The sequence below is a fragment of the Corvus moneduloides genome, chromosome 1 (genome assembly GCF_009650955.1).
Source record: "Corvus moneduloides isolate bCorMon1 chromosome 1, bCorMon1.pri, whole genome shotgun sequence".
In the NCBI taxonomy this organism is placed as follows: domain Eukaryota; kingdom Metazoa; phylum Chordata; class Aves; order Passeriformes; family Corvidae; genus Corvus; species Corvus moneduloides.
The window spans coordinates 129482905-129509077 of record NC_045476.1 but is presented as its reverse complement, the minus strand read 5'-3'; the positions used below and the strand labels follow the sequence as shown (position 1 = coordinate 129509077).

The following is a 26173-nucleotide window of genomic DNA, read 5'->3' as shown; positions in this document are numbered from 1 at the left end:
GATCAATATAATCAGTAAAGACCAACAAGAACCAAAGTTAGAGGAAGGAGTTCAAACAGGTGGTTAAACAAAAAGTCTACAGAGAACTTGAGTTAAAAGACATTATAAGGACTAAATCATTCACAACAGTGTTTGAAAAAACAGCTCTACCAAAAGGAAAAAAAAGCACAAGAAAGACCGAGGCAGCGGACTGAGATAGAAAATCCAGCAGAGTGCAGGCTGGGCTTTCAAAGTCATCATATTGACAAGCAGAAATGCCTTAGTTGGAAATATCTATTTATAGATATAACTATTTTAGGGTCCTGCTTCATCAGAACCCTTCTTTTAATTTTTGAGAAGAATAACAGAAAAAAAGATGTAGATGTTTATCTCTCCCCATGTAATCCTATGCTGGTTTTTTGTTCACTCAAAGAATTCTGAAAGCAATACTGTTCTGTAAAGGTCAAAACAGTTTATGGAGAAATAATAACCTTTTTTCTGGAAAATTATTTACAGCTTTATTAATTCCATGGTTGGAAATTATCAATGTAAGAAAGGATAATTTTTACTGTTCTAAACTAACTTTTGTGTTTCCCTAAAAAAATGTAAAAAGAAGAAAAGAGAGAAAATCTTTTTATGTTTTAAATATAATAAAAGAGATTAAACAAAGATTTTTGTTGCCTGCATCTTCCTGGCTTTTCAAACCAATCATATTAACATTTTTAAACTAAAAATTAATTTGAGATGTTTGCACCTTTTCATTCTGTTTTAGTGTATCTTGAATAAACAGGTCTAATGTATCTTAGCTAATGTTAATGGCTGCAAACAACTAAGGATTAAGAAACATGATATAACTGACCTAATCTTCCTCGTGTAGAGTGGAACTTCAGTCATCTCAGATTTAGGCCTCTATACTAAACTGGTAGTCCAGACTTTATAATGAACAGCAGGAGCATCAGCTTAACAGGGTGATTAATCCATCATAACATACATATTTTGATATGAAGAATGAATTTCCCTCTGCAGATGCCTACTCCTCCTCAGAAATAAAACCTGAACTAGAGACCTCCATTTAAAATACACATACTACATATAAATGATTTCACTTCCTAAAAAATACAGCTCAGGTTTATCTGAAATCTGTGCTGGCAGTTTCAAGTTCCTAAATATGACCTGGAGGGAGAAAGAGAAAAATCAGAAAATGAAGATTTTTTTCTAAGAAACAACAAAAAAAGCCGTATAGAGAAAGCAATCATACTTGTGTGTCACTCTGACAGAGCTGGGTTGACCTATAGCATCAGTGCCATCAGCGACCATTGTGTCACGAGCAGCACGAGCAGTTTCCTCTGCTTCTTCCTCATTTTCAGCATTGTGACGCTTGGTGATACTTCTGGTCTTTAACACCTGTAGCTCTTCTTCTTCTAGATTTATGTCATATATTTCACCTTCAAATTCCACAGACAAGGACCGGGTTTGGCGAGTGTGAACAAATCGAGGTTTGTATTCTGAAGCAGAAGAAACATTCACAGTTCAATATAATACGTATATAGGTATATACATGACCTGTGCCATGAACAGAAAACATATTCCAAAGAGAAGAATGCAGTTCAGTAAAACCAGCTTATTTTTTCTGTGCCTTTAGAGAAACTTATTTAATGATGTTTTGATACATTGTGGCCCACACTTCCATGAGCAGCATGAAATTTCGATTGCTTCAAGGTTTGCATTTCATGTTAGTCTGACCTTATGCCACAGCTGGTATCTGTATCTTCACATAGAAAACATTAGCTCAGAAATCAGATATCTAGAAAGAGACACTAAAAAAAATCAGAGACCACAGGATTAGAAACCACTTTAGAAAATTAAATCATTCAGTACTGTGAAACAAGGTCACCACCTGTAAATTGGCATGTGACATATTTGATGTATGCTTTAGAATAAAAAGTAATTTTAAAAGATTAACACCTTTTCCTTTTTAAGGGTAAGAATTTAAAGGGTAAGAGTCCGTCAGATATCAGTATCTGTATGTATCTACATGTGTATATGTATATACTTTGACACGCATGTCACCTGTATTTATGTGTATGAGTCATAGACCATCAAAACGTTGCTGCATTGCAGAGCTACAGTAAGATTTGTTATATCATTTTTACCCCTGACCTTAGTAGGATTACAGCTCTTTTGGTTACTGTGTATGTGAGTAAGACTAACTAAGGAAATAAACTCTTTCGAGGGGTCTTTAATTCTATGTACAAGAAAACCTGTGTTTGGGCTCAGTCTGAAAGATCTCACTCACACTTTTTACTTCTTTTGCTAAATGCACTTGACCCAAACCAAGCTGATAAAACCAACAGTCAATACCACACCAAAGCATGTCCTGTCTAGCAAAACCACACACAGAGAGCTCTAGACACACAAAATTAAGCTTGTAAATGTCAGTTGTAGGTCATTTCCATCTGTTGCATCTATGCTGAGCACACCCATGTCACCTAACACTAATTTATGCAATAGAAAACAGTAGCTGTAGGAAAGTACTGCCTTTGGCAGGCAATGTCAGTTCTAGTGAAGTTTTTATGTGTCTTTGAGAGACTCACATGGAACCTTTCCTGCAAGAATCTTTTAAAATATCATAAAGATATCATTGAACTTTTCATTCAAACCACCATGTCCTAAACCATTTCAGCAACTGCCTGCTGCCAGGTGGAAAAAGTCTCAATCAAGGCAATGAGGACATTTATTTTTATGAACAGAAAAACTAGTTTCAAAGCATCTTCCTGATCTGTAACCATATTACTCCTTAATAAAATTATGTAGAAAGATTCATAGGGTCAGATGGGACAATTTCTTGCATTTAACAGCCTCTGATTATACTACTTAATAAACAAGTGACTGAAAGGGTGGAATGTATAAGCATCTCATGCACGTGTCATCTGAAGACAAGCCTGAACTAGTAATTCCCTTAAAAATATGTCATCATTATGAATCTTTCCCTGCTCCACTCAGAGGAGTGTTAAGGCTGATTTGGAGGAGGCAGAGAAGAGAAGAGATTTAAAAGTGTTGTAAAGATTTAAAGCATAAAAAAGCAACTTTTCTGATGCCTCCTTCAGATGTTTTCCATCCTTTCCCTATTTCCTCTCCCCAAGTAACTTGCTCCAGTTGCAATCCCCTTTCAGCCCTTGCTGGTGCACTCCTTGGCAGCACTTCTTTCCAAGGTACACAGAAGTTATCTCCCTATGAAAATATCACTTGAGGGAACTATTCCCCAGTTTGAGAATCACCCTGGCAGTCTGTGGCATGTACACTTTTCAGCAGAGGTCTGCCTGTACACACTGTGAGGCTCCTTAGACCACACTAAACAAATGGAAGAAATTAGATCAAGATAGTATTTAGGCTGAACAATGAGACAACTTAAGACAGACAATATTGTGGTTGAATGCACAAAGAATACCAGGGATTCTTGTTCACATCCAGAGTGGGGAGGCTTTAAATCAGGAAATATTTTCTTATTTGCTAGACATGTGTGTAGCACCTTCTAACTTTTCTGTTTCTCATATGACTTTACTATCATCTTATTTTAAAGACCCATCTTTATTTTATTCTCCAGTCTAGTACTCTAGTTAAAGAGCAGGAGAATACAGCCTACTCTTCAACAAATTCTAAAATCCTGCTCTGCTTCTATCGCTACAGCTACAGAAATTCACTTGCATTGCTGGGCAGAGAAAAGAAAAATCGTGCTCCATTTAAAATAACAGGCTTCTTTTGTAGAAATCATTAGCAGAAACAAACCCAAGTGCTACAGTTCCCAAACCCTCTTGTACTACGCCTTCAGCACACGCTCCGCTAGAGGACACTGTGATCTCACGCGTGTCCCTGCGGGGATCCCGCTCCGGACGCGCAGGGAAGGGAGAAGGGAAGCGAGAGCCGAGCAGTATTTCAGCCCGAGAGCAGCCCCGCAGTGCCTCGGGGGGCAAATGTGTGCAGGGCATTACCAAACAGCGAGAATTCAGCCTTAACCAGGCAACAAAACACTTGCGCCGGCCGCCTGGGCAAGCAGAGCCCCGGCCCGCGGCGGAGGCCACCGGGCTGCCATGTCTGAGCTGCGCGGGAGGTGGCACCAGAGCATCACCGCCGCCCGCAGCCCAAAGGCTGCTCCCCCCCATGATCCAAAGGATAAATATTGCTGCTATTGATGCGATTAGAATCACAGAACGGTTTGCGTTGGAAAGGACCTAAAAGAAAATCCAGTTCCAACTCCCTGCCGTGAGAGGGACACCTGCCACTACACCAGGTTGCTCAAAGCTCCACCTGCCTAACCTGGCCTTGAACACGTTCAGGGATGGGGCATCCACAATTCCTCTGGACAACCTGTTCCTGGGCCTCAACATCCACACAATACTGAATTTCTTCCTAATATCTAACCCAAACCTGGTCTGTCCCAGTTTAAAGCAATTTCCCCTTGTCCTGTCTCTACACGCCCTTGTAAAAAGTCCCTCTCCATCTTTCGGCCCACTTTAGGTACTCATTACAGAGGCAATTACGTAGAACCTGACTACCAATTACGGACATCTTCATTAGACATGAAGGTGAAAGCAAGAGCACTCTGGTAGGAAAATGCTCTGCTAGCCATTTTCCCCTGCTCTCTGCCTCAGAGTCCAAGAGATCAAATAACACTCACTTTGCACATTAGGGTTTCTCAAGAACTGTCTTTGATTTTTCCTTTGGGCCCTGCTGTTCCGGTAATCAGTGTCTCCACAGTTGCAGTCTTTGTCTTTACCACTGTATCCCCGGGAGTGGATGCTGCGGGTTCTCTTCCTGATGGCCAGGATGTCACTGGACACCTTGCACTTGTGAATTCGGAGTTTGCCAGAAGCATCCTCTGTACACTGCCATTTCTGTGAGAGAGAGAGATGAAGATGATTTCCCAGCAGCCTTCCAAACCCCTGTTGCTTTCAGGTGGATAGTAAAAGGAGAAAGGTAAATTTCTTTTAAAATTTAAGCTGTCCCCTAAACAGCAAACTGAGAAGGGAAATGTTTTAGGGCACAAATTCAGTCACATTATTCCCAATGTCTTTCTCATGCTAGGTAAACATAAGCTTGAACGAAATCACTTCAAATCTGCATTAAAAAAATACAACCTAGATTAAAAAACAAACAAACAAACAAACATATATATATATAAATTGAGAGTATCTAGACTACACACATCCCTGAAAAGAGCAAGTAAAAAGCCTTAATTTACTGAGTCAAGGAGTACTGGCAGGGCAGTTTTCACCAACTTTTTTTCTTTGAAAAAAAATTTTTTTTTCTTTGTTCTGTGACTTGGATTTTCTAGCATGATTTGGGGAAAATAAAAAAACCCCCAACCCACAGATGAAGAACTGATTCAGTTGTAGAGTTTTTTGGAAAGAAAAGGACAAACTGTGGATGTAATCTATAGAAAAATACATAAACCACTCCCTACAGCCAGCAGGTGCAAGCAAGGGGAAGAACCTTAGGGACAGTAAACAAGAAATTATCTTGGATAAACTCCTTCGGATTTATAAGTCAGGAGATTCATATGAGACTTGAGAGGAAAAGGTCTGGAAGGAGTACCTGTAAAAAGCATTGTATGTGTGCTGAATATCAGAGCAAGTGTGGGAGAATGAGAGGAAACAGAGGTTTTTTCTCTTTGTCTGCACAGTATCTGTCTGACTTAATTATCAACATCACTGAACCAGATGGAAGATTCCAGGTGGATTTTTCCAGTGGATCCCATTGCCTTCACATTTCAAATTAAAAAGCAACTGGGACTTTAATTCCTTTCCGCATCACACTGTCTTAAAAACCCTAAATGTCGTTAAAAAAAACCATGGGTAGGTGCTGAGAGATCAGAGCTCCTTTGCCCATACCCAAAGCTTGCCATACATGGCACTCATGATACACTACATAAAATAAGAAGTCTGTGAAGATTTTAAGTCAGTGGTAGTCTGAATAACAATAGGGAGAACTACAAATACCTATGTTTATTTATAATTTTAATACAACCATGAATGACTATTACTCAGTAAGTTTTGTTCACTTTTGCGTCTTGAGCCACAATGACCAGAGTTTGCATACAAAGCAATTAAGCTTGGCTGGATATTGCAAAGAACAAAACTCAATAATGCTATTGGTAACTGGAGCCTTTTAGCTGCAGCTTCAGTAAAGTTTCTCTACAATGTGTCCTTTTTTTGGTTCCCATGACTGAATAGAATAAGTAGCTTTCTCTTGCCTCATTAATAATAAGAAGACAGATGGATGCTGGTCCTAATGGAGTCTCCAACTTAATTTTTGAAATGGACACTAATATCAGAGCATACCTATTTTGGTAAGTTCCATTAACTAATGGCTGCTCTGGCCTGTTTTGGGGATGCTGTCATGCTGACTGAAGAACGGAGAAAGAAAATAAAGCCTCAGGTAGATTTGCTGACCTGATAACCTGAGGAATGAGCTGATGTGGGTCTGAACCACAGCACCATGAGAGCACTCTCTGGCCTAACATGTGGGCTGAGTTAAAGATGGATTCCATGCTGAGATCCTCCTGTGGATTGGCATGACTGATCTCAGAACAGTACGCCACGTGTAAAAGGACATTAATTTGACCAAGTCTGACGGCTGGCAGAGAAATTACACTCGTGCCCAGACTTTCAGTGTAAAGGTATATCTACAGGTGACAATGTAATTTTCTATGAGAAAAGGTGTCCAAGAGCTGTAAAGTTTTGCAGATTATGTTCTGCAATAGCATGTGCACTCTTCCTCCCTTAGCAAGAGATGATTGTTACAGGGTAAGAGCTGACTGCACCACTATAGTTCCTGTGTTTATTTGGTATGTGTTACAGTTATAAACATATGGCACTAGTTTTAAAGAGTCTCAAAAGCAGCATTTTAAAGTAGAATAAGTATTCTCTTTGTCTAGCATTAATTATAGCAAGAGGTTGTAGGAGTGGCTTCAATAACCTTTTAGATCATTTTTAACAGTATTATGACTAACACTGAAACAAAACGCTCTGTGTCTAGTACAAGCCAATAATAGTTCCCTATTTAAAACAGGGATTAGATGTGATTCATTTCCTCTTTTATTTTTCTTTTTTAAATTTTACTTTAAAAGTGTCATTATAAAGATGTTTTAGAGTTCTAAGATGGAATTTTCAGTCTAACTTTCCTGAATCCCTGCCCATGCCAGTGTAATCAGGCACTGAGCATGCATTACACAGTTGTCATAATGGTCCTTCTGCTCATCTTTAGATCTATAAAATGCATTAATGCACATAAAAGAAGATTCTGACTGAATGCACTGCCCCTTCCCTTCCCCTGTTTTCTACCTTCTTTCCCACTATGAATACCAAACTATTCTTTTAAGTTCAGGACTATTAGTTTTGGTTTCTGGATTGTCATTTCTCCATCAATTAAATAATGCTATTAGCATATACACAAACTAAATATCCCTTCATTAAATTTTAATTGGTATATGTTTTCTTATTTTCCCCATGTTTATATTCTTTCTTACGGTGATATTTCACAAGACACCTAAGCCAATCTAACAATTCACTGTTGCCATAGGAATATAGGACAGTTCTTGCTTCTGTCTTCATGATGTTTTAGGGACCCCTGCACTGATTTATTCTCACCTCAGTAGGAGAAAGGAAAACTAACTCAGAATTAAAAATTCTAAACTAATAGTAGAGAAAAACCCAAGACCCTGACATTTGGCTGCAACAAGCTGTTACATCATTTCAGTCATGTTGTGAAACTTCATCTGTGTCAGCCTTTTTCCTCGTCACTGACTCACCTTTTCCTTCTTTCACCTCATTTCATCACCTACCCTCCAGCAACTATTTCCCTCTCACCTCAGTTCCCCACCTTCAGTTCACATTCCTCCTCAATTTAGGTTCAGAGGGGAAGCAAAAGTGAGAGAGGATCTTTAATGCTTCCACACCTGAAACCCCGCACCTGAAAGCTGATGGAACTTACCCCACTGGGAGGAGCTTTGCTAGCCATCCTGAACCAAGCAGGGTTTGTTCTGCACATGCACTTGGAGCCTTGGCTGGGTCTGTGTGTGCTGGCTGCCAGCTCTTCCCAGTGCCTTCCCTGCCCCAGGCAGCAAATTGCAGAGGAGCTTAAGAGAGGTAAAACTGTAAAAGGACTGGCAGCTAAGGACATAGGGTTTGGCCAGTTTGAAAGAAGCAGGCTGAGGGGCAATGTCATTGCTCCTCACAGCTCTCTGAGGAGGGAAAGCAGAGAGGGAGATGTGGATCCAGTGATGGGAATGGTTCAAAGCTGTGCCAGGGGAGGTTCAGACTACACATAAGGATGCATTTCTTTACCAAAACAGTGGCCAAACACTGTACAGGCTTCCTGGAGATGGGCTTGTTGCCCCAAGCCTGTCAATGTTCGAGAGGCATTTGGACACTACTGTTAACAACACGCCATGGAAATGGCCAGGCAGTTGGACTCAGTGATCATTGCAGGTCCCTTCCAACAGAAATAGTTCTGTCCTATCCTATTGTGCTGATTTTGGCTGTGGAAGAGTTAATTTTTCACAGTAGCTGCTATGAGGCTGTGTTTTGGATTTGTGCTGAATACAGGATTGGTAATATAGAGATATTTTTGTTATTGCTGAGCAGGGCTTACAGAGCCAAGGCCTTTTCTGCTTTTTGTGCTGCCATGCTGGTGAGGGGACTGGGGGTGCCTGGGAGGTTGGTAGGGGACACAGCTGGGACAGGTGACCCCAGCTGACCAAAGGGATATGGTATATCTGTACCATATGACATCATACTCAGTACATAAAGTTGGGGAAGAAGGAGGAAGAAGAGAACATTTGGAGTGATGGCATTTGTCTTCCCAAATCATTGTTACATGTGATGGAGCCCTGCTCTCCCAGAGATGGCTGAACACTTGCCTGCTCCTGGGAAAGTGAGAACGAATTGCTTTCTTTGCACGCACTACTTTTGCTTTCCCTAATAAACTCTATCTCCACCCATGAGTTTTCCAACTTTTACTTGTCTGATTCTCTCTCTGATCCCACCGGTGGGGGAGAGACTGAGCATCTGCGTGGGCTTAGTTGCTGGCTGAGATTAAACCAATATTCCTATCCTATCCTATCCTATCCTATCCTATCCTATCCTTTCCTATCCTATCCTATCCTTCAGAAGTTAAGCTGCTTTGCTCTCTGCCAAACCTGAAGTTAAAACATTTAAGTACCTGTGCCTGTTCCTCAGGGTTGAGGCAAGCACTGCAACAGTACTGCAGCAGGAGCTTTTCCCTGGATAATGGCACTAGCATGATGAATTTTCTTCTGGGGCTAGAAGTTTGTCCCCATAAAAATATTTCAAAGAAAAAGGGTAGAACATGGGCTGGTTAAAACGGATTGTTTGTACTTGGTGGTTTTGTTTTGCCTTGCTACTGGCATGGCTCCAGTTGTGACTTAGAGCTACATAAGGAAGACAACACCAATTGACTTCATAACTACCTGGGGTCTCAATTTCCTGGTATTAATCAGCTGTGCCACAGCCTTAAAATTAAGTCTATTTCATTACTGATTATAATTAAGGCATAAAACTATACATTCAGAATGAATCATTGTGACGTGCTCCACTGTAAATAGCTACTTAGACAGGACTTCAAATCAGCTTTGTGCAGTTAATAGACCGTGATGGATTTGAGACAGTTGCTGCCCCCTTATATAGAGGGGAAATGAATTAGACAAGTCATGAAAAGTGTCCCAACAGTAGGCAAGCTAAAGGTTTCTATGAAATGTAAACATCTAGTATTTGCAGTAGACACATCAGTGTTAAATACCTTGTCAGATTTTATCACAAAGTTATGAAACCCCAAAAAACACGCAACCGGAAATATAACATAGCAGCAATATTTTTACAGGTGCTTTTTCAATTTTGTAATGTATGACTGACTTTGAGTATTATTGCTCAGCCTAGGGAATGCTAAGATAAGACCTTAAAAATGAAGACCTCATGAATTTAAACATGTCCTCAAGATCTCATTTCCCTTTTTTCCTGTTTCGAAAGGTATGCTCTAAATTTGAAAACAGTTTAGATGGAAATACCATCACGGGCTGGATACGTGTGTACCGTTTTCCTCCACTAGCAGTAACCAGATCCAGGGCAGTGCCAGGGAACTTGATGTGATAATGCTGGAAAAGGAGTCTGGTTCAGGGCTGCACTACTGCTATCAGAACTGTCTTGCTTTTGCTTTCTCTGGGCTATTAAAAGAGGCCATGTCACATAACATATTGAAAAGTGCCCTGTAATTAGTTGTCTATGGTAAACAGTGCAGAGTAGCAGCAGTTCATTTCTGCTGAACTGGACCTGAATACTGAGAAATGTTTACTGGCTAAGGTCATCTCCTCTATGCCTTCCCGTAGAGCAGAACTGAACCCTGGTCCTGACCAAGGCTCCTAAATGCCCCTGGAAATACTGATCTGTGTTGTTTCATCTCAGCAGTACTTGAACATTGCACATGAATGCAGCTGTTTAACAGGGACAGTTTGCCAGGTTTACTCAGGGAATTTGGAATTGCTGCATTTTTGTGGAAAAAAAATCTCCTCCTCCATTTTAGAACTGAGTTGATACTGCCTGTAATGGCAGATCCCAATTTTTGTACCACTCTCTCATAACTGAACCACTTTCTGTTGAATCATGCTCCGGAGTCTGACAACATGAATACATTCAAAGATGGTTATTTATATACAGGCTTAGCCCCTGAGAAGTGTTCCTGAGAAATGCAATGGTCAGTGGTTCAACAGATAGGGAAAAAGTTTGTCCTATAAGAGCTGATGCAATATGGGCAGAAATGTATGACAGGCTTTAGAAATACATTCAGATAAATGCACAGGGACAGAACTGGAGGGAAAAAGGAATGAAGGAATTAATCACTGGATAACAGGAATAACTATATAAAAATTGGCAATTTTGAGCTACTTCACAAGTTTTTGAAAAGAAAGAAAAAATTGCCTAGGAATTTTACAGACTACACAATTTTGCATTCTTGCTGTATAGAGAAGATTGATTTTAAGTGTCACAGTTCTAGCAGTTTTCTAGTTATAAAAAATGCATGACCTGCCTTGTCAGCTCTAGAAATGTAGGCACCTAGGTCAAGACAGCAAATATTTCACCTGCATAGCATTCTCTACCAAATCTATTAACTTGCCTGTAGTTACAGGCTCAACATCAAGAGACTTCTGTTGCTATCCAATAAATATCCACTTTCAGGTGCAAACAAATAGGAGCCAATGAAAAGGATAAATTTAATCCTTTAGCTATAAATAGTAATACCAATCTGTTAGTATTGAGTCATATACATTTAACTTTCAGAGGACTTACCTGACACTCTATTTCACTGGATACTTTAAAATGGAAACTGTGCAAAAAGAGAACCACAAAGGAGTACTACAGAAAGCATTAAAAATAATTCTTGCGTAAACTATGTTTTCTGTCTAGACATTTTTGGTACACAGAATTACTTTAAGAAATGTTTAAAGAATTAGCTTTGTTAAAAAAGGTGCCATTCTACCAAAAAGTCTTTCTTGTTAGAGAACACCAGTAAGATGATTGTGAAAATGCTGAACACAGTCGTGCATTGAAAGAGATGAAACCAGTGAATCCAGTGATCTTCCTGGAACATCTCTGGATTTTATCCAGAATAGACTTGATACTTCCAATTAAGAACTGCTTGAATTTAAAGAATTGTCAAATCTGGGAAGAGCTGCCCTCTGTTTGATAAAAACTTAAATATTTAGGCTGAAATGTGAACTATTTAGGCTGAAATATGAAATACCATGCCTTGAAAGATTATTTTTAGAGATAAAGGAACTTATCTTCATATTTGGTTTTAACTCATAAACAGACTGGTATTTTAACTAGAAGTATCATAATTTCTGGAAATTCCTACGAATTCTTGAGCAACTAAGTTGCAGGCATGATTCTGTCAGCTATGAGGGATGACTCTGCAGGGTCTAAAGTGAGGAATAGCTACAAGAGCTGTTCACAAAAGCACTGAAGCACACACTTAGTTTTAAGCACATAACTGGTCCCAAACACATATGCTTCCAGTTAAGTCAGTGTATAGATACTCCACTGAATGATTACTAAGAAATAATGGTATCAACGGGGAGATGGCAAAGAAGAGACAGCTCTGAATCAATGCTCTGGTAAAACAGGTTGATCACCAGTGCCTTTTGACTCCTACAAGTATCAGGAGGTTGTTCTGGAATCTGGAGAATCCATGAGTGATGTTTATATGCCATAGCATAATTTTAGTTGAGTTTTAGTGGGTGCTCAGGGTCTGGCTGTCAGTAGCTGGCCAGCCATCTGACACTTCTGGCCAGCTCTTACCAGCGTATGTGTTTTTATTCATACTCTGCAGCTGGTCATAAAGCTGACCTATACAAATGTATGGTCTGTGATATTTGTTTTATGAGAGCATAGATACTTGAGCCAAACCAGACTACACCTAATAAGTCCCATTCTAATTTCCTTTACAATATTATCTGTAAGCTGATTGATGGCAAGTATTCTTTTATTATGACAAATAGACGTGCTTTCAACTGAATGCTGATATGATAATTTGATAAATATGAATATCAATAATAAAATTAAATTCTTATGCTAGGTTTTTAGAGGGTGAAGAATACGTGAGAAATAGGACTACAGGCTACATAACATGCTTTTTGGAGCAGAGCCAGAAGAATCTTGCACATTTACCACAGAGCTGATGTTTGGATTCAGCAACATGTCTCCAGTGACTACCCGTAAAGCCTTAGATCACTGTAAAATACTCTGAGACCTAATCTAACTAAAATCTCACTGTACAGTCTTCAGGCATTTTCTCCAAATAAACCTTATTTCCTCAGAGTAGTTTTGGGACACAGCTCCTCAGGAGGAAACACAATATTATGCATCTCTAAAGCTGAGATGCATGAAAAGAGAGCACATGGAAGGTGTGGCTAAAATGTTATACCTGTCTAGCACAGAGTGAGTTCATGTGCGTGCATGTCATACCAAAAAGGCAGCACGATGCATTTTTCTGTTCTGCCCACTGCCAGTGTTCATTGGAGCTGGCAGAAGACCATGGATCTTTACAAGTTTCAGACCTTTGCTGTTCACAAACTGGCAGGTTGTGCCGAGCAGATGGTAGGAGATGTATGCCCATAAAATAAACAAACCCATGTCTGGGCTTCACTGCTGAGTCATCCAATCTAAGAGCTGAAACTTAAAACACAGTGCTTCACAGTCCTTATTTTGGGAGGGTGGTTCTTTTTTTTACCCTATTGGGAAAACTAAAAAAAATTGTGGTTTGTGTAATTTTTCTAAGAGGACAAAAATGTGTGTTTGGCTATGGATTTGATACTGATTATAAATAATGGATTGAGCAGTACATTGGGGACACCCAGCCTATCAGTCACCAGACCTCATAAGGTAACTGTGATCTGGGAAAGAGTGTTCGGTCCCAGAAGTCAAAATTATGCCTTAGAAAAATTCCTATGACTCAGACTGGAGAGAAAAAGAATAAATACTTATGAATTAACTCAACTCCTTAATTACATGTTTAGGTAAGGGAAGAGAGAAAGAAAAAGTATAAATGAAAACACGGTTAACATGGTTTTATTTGATATTTGCTAAGTATCCAGAAGAATTTCGTGAGTGAGAAGATGGAATGAGTTCAAGAAAAATAACCTGCTGGAGGATTTAAGAGCAGCTTGCCTCTAAACCTCCTGAACGAACATATATTCTCGTCTCAGGTTATTCCAGTGGAAAGCTGAAAAGAGATTTGTGTCATGATAAGGTTGTATTAATCCAAAGAAACATTTGTTCACGTGTTACTATTTCTGCTCTATTGGAAAATTAACAAAGCTTTGTTACAAGTTGACACCAACTATTTCTCATTAAATAAAAAAAAGCAGGGATAGCAATGCTGCAGATGAATCAATATTTCTGTGCTGTGTAACTTATTACCGAAACGGTAAATATCTATCAGTGAAATATAAAAATATCCTGCAAACCATTTAAGTGTTAAAACCCATCAGTATCCACTGCTAAACCAACAAGGCTGAATCAGGTGACCTCAGTAAGCTACACCATGTAAACTGGTGACAAATTTGGCACAGAAACTATGAAAGAAACCTCCTGTTCCCATCATAACTTCTTGATCATTCTCTCATGTGGAGATGTGGAGGGACCACAAAGGAAACTTCCACTCTTCTCCAAGCCCCAAAGCTGATCAGGGAGCCCACCACTCCTGCTCCCTTTGCTGGGGGAGTGAACCTGGCCTGGTGTGATGGGACTGCCTTTGCTTTGGGTGAGCACAGATCAACAGCTGGGGCAGGGCAGGAGATGAAATCTGGCCTATATCCAAATATGACATGGGCAGGTGACCCATAACTCACTTACAAGTTCATAAAATTAACAGCACCTCCCAAGTTATGAAGTTGAGGAGGAAGAAGAAAACATGAAATCCTCAAGTCCAGGTACTAAGCAAGCAAAAAAATTAAGAGCATGTACTGGAAGGAACATCTGGAGGTCATTTAGTTCATCCTCCTCCTCCTCAAAGTAGCAAAATTATTAGGTTTTGGAAGTATCCCAGGATGGACTTTCCATAGCCTCTTTGGGCTCCAGTTCTTAATCACATTTATGGTAACATTTTTTCCATGGATCTATTTAGAATTTCCCTTGCTGCAGCTTGTCTCTTACTGGTAGCCCTTTTGCTGTGCACCTCCAAGACATACCTGGGTCTGTCTTCTCCCTAATTAGCCATTAGTTAATCAAAGGAAACAATTAGCTTCCTCATTTGCCTTCTGCTCCCCTGGCTAAACAAACCTCTGCCCCTCCTCAGTACTTCCACCCCATCTCTGGGGTCCTCCACTGGACTTGCTCCAGCGCACCGAACTTCCGCTGCTCGTAGAGATCCCAACCCGGCCGCAGCATTCCAGCTGCAGCCCACAGGCACCAGGGAGAGGTGAGCACTCACTTCCCATGACCTGTTAGCAGTGCTCTTGCTCATGCAGATCAGCAGGAGTGCTCCCCTCGTTGTCATGGGCTCACTGCCGACCCACGTCAACGACTGCCGGAACATAACTCAGGAGGGAACACATCCGATGCACATCTCATTTCTGAGATGTTCTCAGGGAGGAGGGTGAACTCATGGAAACTGTCCTCCCATAAAGGAGATTATGAAAAAATGGCAAGGGGACAGTGATCTACAATGGGAAATACAATGAAAGTGATGCAATCTGCCAATGGTGCTAGAAAATTTAAATGCATTAAAAAATAACAGTGAAAGTATTTTATATTTATATTTTACAGATGTTTAGTCTTCTTCCCCCCCCACCCTTTTTAGTTTTATCTATTTTCAGATACATATTGCACATAGAAAAAATAGGAATTTTGAAACTTTTAGTTAAAAAATGATCTTTACTATGCCTTGTTTTTTAAGACAAAATAAGCTGAAGCAATTATTATCCTGAGTACCACATCCTTGGAGATTTTGGAACTAGTGGGTCTCTCAGGATCACACCTCATTTTAATACAGGAAAAAAATTTTTTTCCTTTTTCAGTTTCCTGGTGTTCTCCTTTTCAAATAAACTACATATTGACTAGAATAAATTTAAATTGAGAACAAGCTTTTAATAGTGTATTAATTCCCCAAATACTTATTCTTAGCTTCAGACATTTAGCAGCAGCTTCCCACAGACCAGTAGTTTCACTATTTAAAAATCTGTCAGCAATCACTCATTCTGTGAAAGTAATTTTAATTCAATTAATGTTAACTGCAACTGATTAGAGTAAACATAGGAAGTATTACAAACCATCATAATTTAAAGGAAGATTTTATTTCTATATATGCACCTATGTAACTGAAATCAAATATACTAATCTCAAAAGATAAAACAAGGTTAAGTCACACACAGCAATATTTTCTCTTTTCTAAGAGGTGCAAAATGACTAGAGCAAATCTCCTGCAGGAACCTCATATTAAACTATGATGGCTCAGAAGTGCATATTTGGAACTCAGAAGGAACATATTCGGACTAAAGTATATTTATTTGACCTACTAACTTTTTTTTAAGAACTTCTCTACATTGAAAAAAATCCTGCAGACACTTATTTCACATTGCGGTGCCTCACTGAAGTCCATATTATTCCAGTGTTGGTCTTCAAATTCACACCTTACCTATTCTATGCTGGCTTTCCTGTGAGCACCACATGTAGTCTGTCCTTGAGAGAGAAGCTGGCCTTGCTTCCTAGGGCTGGCATGAGGGTGAAAGGAGTGGGAGGAGTGGGTCTGTGCCCCACGGGCTGAACAAGCACAGAGAGAGGATGCTCCACCCCTCATGATGCTCTGCCTAACAGAAGCTTTCCATAGGCACATTTAATTCAGCATCCCTGCAGGAAGCCTTCAGGATGTTAGAATTATCAGGGACAACTTTGATCTATTTGTTTAAGAAAATAACGTGTACACACCAATGGCTGCCTCTGAAAATTGGTCTTAAAGAGGTCAGTTCAGCCCTGTCCTTCATCCGTGAGGGATGGCTGCTGGGCTTTGTGCAGCCAACATATCTTCTGCATTGAAAAGACCTCCATGAGACTTTGTAGGTGGGAGACCCACTATCAAACACTATTGCTCTTGTAGCCTCCTTGCTGACCGAAGCCCTTCTTCCTTCACCGTTTTATCAAACTGGATTCACCAATATGGGATGATCTACTGCCCTGGGCTGAGAACAGGGCTGTGAGCAGTGTTTCCTACTGCTTCAGGTGTGGTATCTGGTCAGGACACTTAACCTTTTCTATTTGTATGTGGAGAAGTAGTTACTCCAAACCCGGATTTCAGCATAAGAGGAAGTACATATAAGGAATAATTGCAAAGAAAATATTTTGTTACTTTAAAATGAAACATCTTAGCACCTAATAATCTAAATGACTTCAATGATCTCTTTCAGTTTTTATAAAGCATTCAGATTTTCAAATTTAATCTCTGTTTACAATGGCAGTGCTTGAACTCCTGGAAACTTTGCCCTTGGGTGAGACTGCGACATTGTGTATATCCCTTCAAAAGTGGCTGCATTTAAGGAGCACGTGTGAGGTGAGAGCTGTGACAGAGGACCTGACCAAGGATGTGACAGCCGAAACATTAATCCAGCCCAATCTGTGCTTAACCAAGATTTACTGTTACACTCTGCAGGATGAGAAGGGGATGGAGCCTTTCTCTAGGAGAGCTCCCCCCAGCTCCCTCGGGCTGGCCGGGCAGAGTGCGACCTGCTCTGGGAGAGGCACCATGGGTGGCAGCGGAGGAGAGCAGAGCACAGAGAAGGCTTTGTGCCCTCGTTCAAACCAGCCCACCGAGATCTCAGCACCAGGCCCACGGCTGGCTGCAGTGCTCTGAGCAAACATCTGAGGGGAAAGCGCCAGTGCCTGCCTGGGAGAAATCACCTCACACTTCTCTGGGGAGGTGTGTGAGGATGGGGACGGAGCACAAGGACAGCAAGGCAGGCACAAGCCACTGCCTGGGGCCCGCAGCATGTGCCTCAGCATGGTTGGAGGTGGTGTCAATGAGAAGGCACACAGCTTGCTTATACATCTCTCCAGGAAATCCATCTTCATATGTTACCATAGGTATTGCATTAATTCAGGATGGATTGAAGAGAATTTGGAGTCAGAATCACTTTTCTTAATTTATTTCTTCTCCTGTGCATGCACCGCTGAGATGCAGGTGTAAGCATAATAGCCAGGGGTGCAGTAATTTTTGGTTTTACTAGCAGACAATTTGTATCAGAGTCAGGCATTATAATGAAATCATTAAGGCTGCAAGAAGAAAAAGTAATGCTTGGGTATGGTTATCACTGCCTGAATCCTTACAGTGACCTGAAATAGGGAGTGTTTCTGGGCAAGGGGAGCCTTCTATTTAAGGTGTTTCAGTAAATAATATAGGATGATGATTACTAAGTGTGCTCTTCAGTTGTTCATCCCAGCAAATGAACTAATGTACAACCTTAGGACTAACCAGCTTGCTTTGGTAATCCTGGACTAGCCCATTGAGTACAAGATTTCACTGCTCAAAAAGATTCTCTCTCTTATTAACAATTATGACTGAACTATCTTGCATATTTATCAATACACATGATCAAAGAAAAAGTAGTCATTTCATGTTATGTTTGAGCATGGGAGTTTTACAATAAGCTCTGTACTAAGACAGCAAATGAAGGACTGGGTCTTCAACACCTTAAATTGGACCACTGCTTAGAGAAATTTTTCTGGTCCTTTTTGCTCAGAAGATATTAACAACAGTGATCTTTTAGTTACGTTCCAAATGCCATATTCTTCAAATTCTTTTGACCCATAGTGTAAAAATGTATTTTGCCGTGACATCCAGAAAACTGCAGTTACTTGTGGCTTACCTGTCCTGGTTGTTCACAGGCTGTCTGGTATCTTGCTTGTTGGCATAATTCTTTTACTCTCTCATACTTTGGTAGTTGATTAGACTGCTGAGTGTTTTTGTTGGATTCCTCCTTCTTACGTAGAAATTTGCTTATTAAAAAAATAAAGTTGAATGTTTTAGATACATTGTTCTAAGCTCTAAGGATGAATGTAACTTGAACAATGAAGCTACTTGAAGGTTTAATGTATTCTCAGAGAAAAAAAATCCCCACATTTCTGTTATTGACCTTCGGTGTAGGTCACATACTGAAAAAAGGCTCAGGTAATTGGCTGAAAATTGCCAGAAGATAAGCAAGTGCTGCTAAAATATGTCTAACTGGTACAGTTCAGCACCGTTCATACATAAATGTAGGTTCTTTCACAAAGCAAAACTCTTTGAACCAGTACTTTCTTGGCTGAAAAACCCAGCTGAAGACACAACAGGACTTTCACACTCAGCACAAGCTTGGCTGTATCTTACACATTACAATGTGTCTTGTATACACTGTTGTGTAATACATCAGACAAGGTTTTCATAATCTGTAAAGTCATAAAGTGCCAAAAGAAAATTGCTGTAAAATTTTTACCCACAGAAAATTTTCACAGCAACAACTGGCAAGGTGAGAGGGTATAAGGAGTTATCAGTGAAGAGAGGAGCAGTAATAGTAATGAATCTCAATTACACATAAGTCTTAGCTGGAACAAAAATGAAGAATGCTTCTAATATGTGATGGGAAATACAAAATCATTTGATAGGAGGATTCTGCACAGCTGGATTTGAAACAGAGATTTGGTAAGAAAATTATTCAGATGATGACAAAACTGGGCACAAGCACAATGTTAGAGAAAGAGGCTAGGAGAATCACCAGAAAAGCATGCTTTCAATTTTCTTCAGAGAAAGGGATTTGGGAGCACAGTAGCTTACAAAGGCAGTGGTGGGAAACTAGGAAAAAAGTCATGCCTGTCAGTTTGCTTGCAAAACTTACTGCTTCTCTGACCATAAAAAAGAAGAGGAGGAAGCAGAAAGGAAAGTGTGTACAAGGGAGTGTTCCCAGCAGGCAGGCTCTCCCAAAAATCTCTAACCCCTAATAATTACCCTCTTTCGACTAGAAATGTGTCACGCCAAATTTTGGTCTTCTTGTTTGTTCGAAACCTGAAAGTAAAATAAAAATATTTACTGCTGGCACTGAAGTATACCACTGTAAGTGTTAAGAAATTATTTCTGAAAAAAACAACTCTCCATTTATATATACGTGCAATTTCAGAGATCTACTACTTAAGAGACGCTTCAAATGGGAAAGCTGTGGTCATCATTTTCACAAAATCTGTTTTTCTACTCAGTTGTTGATTTACTAGGGTGTTTGCTTCTGAACTGACCAAAAAAGGATCTTGGGACCCACCTGTTTCCTGGTCTCTCCAAGTCCAGAAGCTTTAGGACAGATTTGCCATCCATATCTGGAGGTGTGTCAAGGCCTGCTATATCCAGAATTGTTGGAGCAAGATCAATATTTAGAACAATCTGAGGCACTCTGCAAGTCAACAGGAAAGGTCATAGTTGTCATGTGTTCAATGTATAAGTCTTCACATTCTCTTGGAAATAGAATGATAATTAATGCTTATCAGGGCTTTGAAGATGTAAAGCTTTACAGAAGTGCTAAGTTTAGAAAACTCCCTTTGAAGTCTTCAGCTCAGAACGATAGGCCAGTACTGCAGACTGACATCACAAAGAAAAAGTTAAGCACAATAAAACAAGGAGGTGCAGCAGCAACACTGCTCTTATCTCACTGACAATGAGGGCATGATGCCACCCATTCTGCTAAACCTCAGAGTGAGCAGTAAAGATGAGCACATCGTTTTTAAAAGCAAAATCCAAGTCTAACCCTACAGGACTATGCATTACACAATTTTCTCATGGCATTATAACTTATTCATAATATGCAAAGTGGAAGAACTGCCTCTTCATGAGACTCGCTGCTCTGCAATAATAGGGCATCCTTTATGAAATGAAACTAGACAGAGTGATAATTACATGCTCTCAGAAACATTTTACATTAGGCTCAACAGCTGTGCTAGAGAAATAAGGGAACATACACTGATCCCGGCTCCACACTTGGACCACGAATAAAGAAAGGAACTCGAATATCAAAGTCGTACGGCATTGACTTCCCCTTGACCAGTCCGAACTGCCCGATATGGTATCCATGGTCAGCAGTGTAAATAATGTAGGTATTCTCCAGTTCTCCCATCTCTGCAAGCATTTGGTGTAACTGCAAGCCAGCACAGAAAGAACTCTGAGTTAAGTGTAGCAAAACGTGTTTTGTGCATAATCATGTATAACCATCCTTTACAACTCTTAAATATACAGGATCAAACATGGCATCAATGAGGTTGTTGACACAGATTCTGGGGATTGGCATTTTTATGTCTTGCTTTCACCGTGCTGCTAAAAAATCAACATATAGGTTCAGTTTCACACTTGACAGAGGGGACAATTAAGCAAGTCCAGAAAATTAGACTAGAAAAAATATGGTAATGATGGGATAGTTGCATTAGTATGTCCAAAATTCACAGTGTACTCAAACACAGTTTGTGAAAAAAGTCTGCTACAGCTTTAGGGGAAAAGGTACTCATATTTGATTTACTGTGCTAGTCTACAACTCTCTCATTCCTTACAGTTGTGGGCTTGGGAAAAAGCTGTAAATTTTTATTAAAGTTTAAAGAAATCTCTCTGGGGGAAGATCTTTGGTCATGGTGCTTGGTTTTGGAACAAAAAGTCATACAAAGTACACCTAATAGTTCATGTATCATGTTACCTATAATTAGCCGTACACGGCATTGCCTAACTTCTGCAAACACTCGTAGACTGACACCTGAGTTGCTGTGATTTGCCAGTTCCCAGATTTCAACTGAAGGACAAACTGTGAAGGGAGTGTGTGAAATGAATAGAAGTTGTCATGTGTGCACCTGTGTCTATCCATGTGTACACACAGGTGATGCATCTTCTGTTAATACCAGGCTTTATATTAGGCCCAATGACTTTTCCCTTCAAAAAAGTAGTTTTTTAACCCAGCAATTGAAAGAAGAAAGCCAGGAGCTTGGCATCATGTTGCAGAGAACCAGAATTCATTTCTACTGGGAAAAAGTGGAGTAATTCCTCACAGCACAATGACTTTCCCCAGAATGCAGTTGGTGAAGGTAAAGAAAGAATTAATTAAACTTTGTTACCAACTAATAACATTGTATTCACAGCAGTTTCTTGCACTCACTCTTTCCATAGAGTCGTCAACAGACATCAGGGTCTGAAGTCTTTTGCGCTGCAAGACATTTGTAAACTCCATGTGGATTGGCAGCATGGGCCCTGTGTACTGCATAATCCAGTGCTTATCCATGTTTGGTGCATAGTTATAGCTGGGAGTGCTGGAGGAAAAGAATGGATCTGAAAAGTTGTGCAGCATGACAGGCATCAGAGGGAGGTGGGAACTCCTCCAACACAGAAATAGCCAACAAACAGTTAAATCACAAATTCCATGTGGTATCTGACAAATACCAACAAACATCACTTCAGTGGCTTCCAAGCTTCATTTGGTCATGTATCATCTCCTAAAAATATTTTAACTGCTTGCTTTCCAAGCTTTCTTTCACACTCAAAGACCACTACAGGTTCCATGTTAACATTTGGGATTTGCTAAAATCTGTTTCTCAAACAAAACTGTAGTCATCAAAAAAGCTTATCTGAATGATGCATCTCATATAGATAAGCAGAAAAATTAAGGAAGTCAGAGATCAAAAATGACTGCTTCCCCTTAATATTAGGGTATATTGCCCTGATGCTCCCAGTAGAAAAATTACCTTTAAATAAAAGTCAAAGAAAGGTATTTTCCAGTGGGATAGAGAAATTGAGCAGTCAGTATTAAGAACAGCACCAGTGTTACAGTTGGTTCTACACTAAATACTGTTGAGGTGTTTTTATTTATTTAATGTGAATGCAAAGCACAGTGCATTGCAAGTATAAAATGAACCATGACAACAAAACTGAGCTAACAGTGCTCTCAATATTAGTACTAAGAAGAAGTATGGAACAGAGTCCCATCTAAAGCAAAGAATGATGCTTTAGGAGTTTGTACAAACATCAAAAGAAATATTTAAGAGCGGTGTTCTATCCACAGCAAGTGTATTATTAAAGATGTCCTATAAGAAACAAGAATATTTTCCCAGAGATATCACCTTGGAAGAAAAGGTGTGGCAAAAAATGTGTCAAGTGAATTTTCCCTACAGAGAAGCACGTTACAAGAGCTCCCCATCAGTCTTGTTTTTATACCTAGCATACGTGGCAACTACAAGGTGAAGAGAAACCAAGCAAAACTGATGTCCCATAATGGTTTCACCTACATATGAACAATTTCCTTCTCTAGAAAGAAGGAATCTAGGCTTTGTCATTCTGATTAGGTTCTTTGGGTTTTATATTTCCCCTGTTTCTATTACACTGCAGTACATGATGCACGAATTGCAGCATTACACTTGAAAATTAAACATAAAGAGAAAGTGAAGAAAATACTGTTGTGTGATTAGATTAATTTGATTCTTATTATTCTCTTCTCAGTTTAGAATAAAAATTCAATTCAATATTAATTTGCTGCTTAGGTACAGAAAATTATAACGTGCGTTAACAAAAGGTACATTTTTCCCACTGAAATATTTATGTGTAGTTGTCTTTTCTTAAAATGAACAATTTCAGAATACTGTATAACTTGAAGTCATACCTTTGACCAGTCCTTCCCTTAGCTTTCGTTTTTCTTTACATGGTTGTATGTGATCACAGGAATCAAGTTGATTTTGTATCAGATATTGTATGTATGACCTTTAGCTACATATTCTGAGGATAAAAATCAGCTGAAAGAATAAAGTAGTAAACTGATAGTCATCTTCAATAAATTACTGGAGTACACATTTTAACTGGAGACCATTATTTGAGAAGCTAGGCAGAATTTGAGAACTATGCCTCTAGTAAACGCAGCAAGTTTTGACTAACCTACTTAATCATTAGTCTCAAGGGAAAAGAGAAGTAAGGCAACAGTATCACAGGACTTTGATAGAGATTAAGGAGTATGAAAAGGTTAACTCCCTACTGAGCAAAGACAAGCATAAACTAGAATTCCTCTTCTGCTGAAAAATCTTTTATTTCATATTGAAAAGTCAAAGCTTTTGTAATTTCCCATGGTTGAAGTCTGACTTTTAAAATTAATACTGTCATAAAATTAATAAGATTTATCCCAGGAGCACAGCCCTCTGTTTTACTGGCTAGCCAGCAGTACTAGCAGAGGGAGACCCAGACCTTGAAGAAGCAAGTCTTAGGAACTTATCAGTTATCAGACAGAAAAGAAGGATATTTCCAGTGTAAATTTTTCTCTGTTTCCTTGGAAGTTCATCAGACAAGATGTTTTCCCATGAAAGAGCTCAGTTTTGATTAATCAGCATTTCCTAGTAAAACCCTGGGGTTTTTTTCAGTGGGGTCCTGAGTGCCCCAGCCACAGAGGGATGAGGTGGCTGTGAGCTGAGCTCAGCCGGCAGTGCAGTGACAGCCTGCTGCTGTGCCAGGAAGGAGAGCCAGCTGCTGAAGCAGGCTCAGGTCTTATGTTCCCAGGCTATTGTGAGAAGCCTCCTCCACATAATGGATAGTTTTTAAAAGCAGCACTCAAGGGTTTAGCAGGGTGGTTGAAACCTTTCACAGACACTTTCCAAATGCATTTTGAATTTTCTGGGTGAGAAATGCAGCAGGCAGAGAGTGAGCAGAATTTTCCTCCCAGACAATTCAAGGAACAGGAACCCTCTGTGAAATATCCAGTGTCGCTGGCTGATGGATAAATGTGAAACAGGGGTCCATAATGTCAGAGAAAGAGTACTAAGGAAGAGACAGAAAGGAATTCCAAAACCCCACTTCTTGTGGGGTTTTGTGTCCGAGTGTTCAAAACCCCACTTCTATATGTTCCCTGTGTACCCCAGTTTGTTGGGCCTTTCAGAAATCCACCAGAATGGCACTGGTTGCCAGTCATAAGATCTGACCCTGCTCTCAAATCTACCTACCTTTTATTTTTTTGGTGTAAACCAGCCAACCAACCAACCAACCAGCCAACCAACCACTGCAGAGGTAAATCCTAGGCAGAATATTACTGGTTTCTGAAAACTTTTCCATGTAGACAAACCTCTTCCTGGTCAGCGATAATATTTTATCACAACTTTTTTTCTTAAAGCAGCTGGAGATATCAATTAAATGCTCAGCTGTTATAAGCCCTTGAAAGTCATTATGGCATGGTCTGTCACTGTTTCTGTCCTTCCATTTTTGGGAACAACTTTGCTCTGTACTGACAAGTACTGCTGTAAAGTAACACTGACATCTACATTTCCTTGGTTCCTCTTTGCACTGGAAGGATAAAGTTGAAGATAGGTACCATGTTTTCCATGGACTCCTCTCAGTGATGAGTCCATCTTGTGTTGAGTACCTCAGTTCACCCATGATCAGCACACAGTACCAGGTAGCCCATTATCTTCAGGTTGTCCATGCCCTCTAAGTCTGGCAAGTTGCTACTGTAGTACTTGTCATTCTTGTAGAATATACTAACTTGGGCAAATCTAGATTGCTCTGCTGCTCACTTTTATTTGTCCAACACATACTGTGAAGAAATTAATACACAGAGACCACTTGGCACTCCATAACAGATCTGTTCTGGCACTGGAAGATGTCAGGTTCACAAAATCCTGAGTTGATACTCTCAGTTAAACTAACAAAAAAATTCAAAATACTTAACAATAACAAATGCTGAACATAGTCAGGTACTTTCCTATAAATGCATACTTACAATGAGAACATTTCACCCTGAGATTTTGTAATCAATTACTTACGTGAATAAGTTTACAGAGAAATTTACAGTGATAATCAAATGATCTATAGACTATGGAAGGAATAAATATTTATAAGCATTACTGCATTTTTAAAGAAAGATTCTCCACAAAATTTATAATTTATTTGTCTGTAAACATAAGTTCAAATAGATACTTATAGTTATGTTGAGAGAAAAGGAGCAGTATTAGCAGTCACTGTTGTAATCAAAAGGCCTCAGTAACTCTGACAACATATTTACTATATTTATATATTTAAATTTGAACTTCAAAATTAAGAACGCATCTTATTGGGCTTTTAAGGTACCACAATAACTTTAATTTAGACAAGAAACAATAAAAAAAAAACCAACAACCCAAAAAATGGATGCTTGTACTTGAGGATCTATTAAAATGGAGTCTCCAAACAAATAATTAAGAAATGACTACCTTCGACTAGTAACTGAACTGAATAGTGATAATGAAATAAATGGAATATAGCCCTTTTGCAAATCACTGTTACTAAAAGATATTTTGCAGTTTAAGAAGGGATTGCGAGAGTTCAGCAAGTTTTAAGAGCTTCAAGAATTTAGTACAACTTTAACATTTGCTTTCTAAAAAATTGATCTAAATATATACATGTCTCTAACAGATGGGATAATGTGGAAAGAAAAAAGTATGTTTCCAAACATTTGTTCAATTTCTCATAGTTAAAATCTGTGTTTGCTCCTATTTACAATCTCCTAATTCCCTCCTGTTTCTACTCAACAAAAGAAATTATGTTCGCAAAAATACTGTCTAAAAATGTTGGGCTTGAATAATTCCATAGAGTTCTCAGGGGGTTTTATCCCAAAAGTGTTTGGCTAATCTTCTGTTTG

The 26173-nt window shown here is 39.5% G+C and overlaps 1 protein-coding gene across 16 annotated transcripts in view; it reads right to left on the bottom strand.

Annotated features, from left to right (window-relative positions):
• The window catches only part of SULF1 (sulfatase 1), a 124759-nt gene that overhangs the window by 11892 nt on the left and 86694 nt on the right, over window positions 1-26173 (bottom strand). For all 16 annotated transcript variants that reach the window (XM_032127193.1, XM_032127259.1, XM_032127226.1 and 13 more), the window contains 7 exons: window positions 21689-21839; window positions 20514-20689; window positions 19823-19951; window positions 19519-19575; window positions 18404-18533; window positions 4655-4871; window positions 1238-1484 (listed from right to left, as the gene is read on the bottom strand). In XM_032127193.1, the coding sequence (XP_031983084.1) occupies window positions 1238-1484; window positions 4655-4871; window positions 18404-18533; window positions 19519-19575; window positions 19823-19951; window positions 20514-20689; window positions 21689-21839 (1107 nt within the window). The remainder of the gene's footprint in view (window positions 1-1237; window positions 1485-4654; window positions 4872-18403; window positions 18534-19518; window positions 19576-19822; window positions 19952-20513; window positions 20690-21688; window positions 21840-26173) is intronic.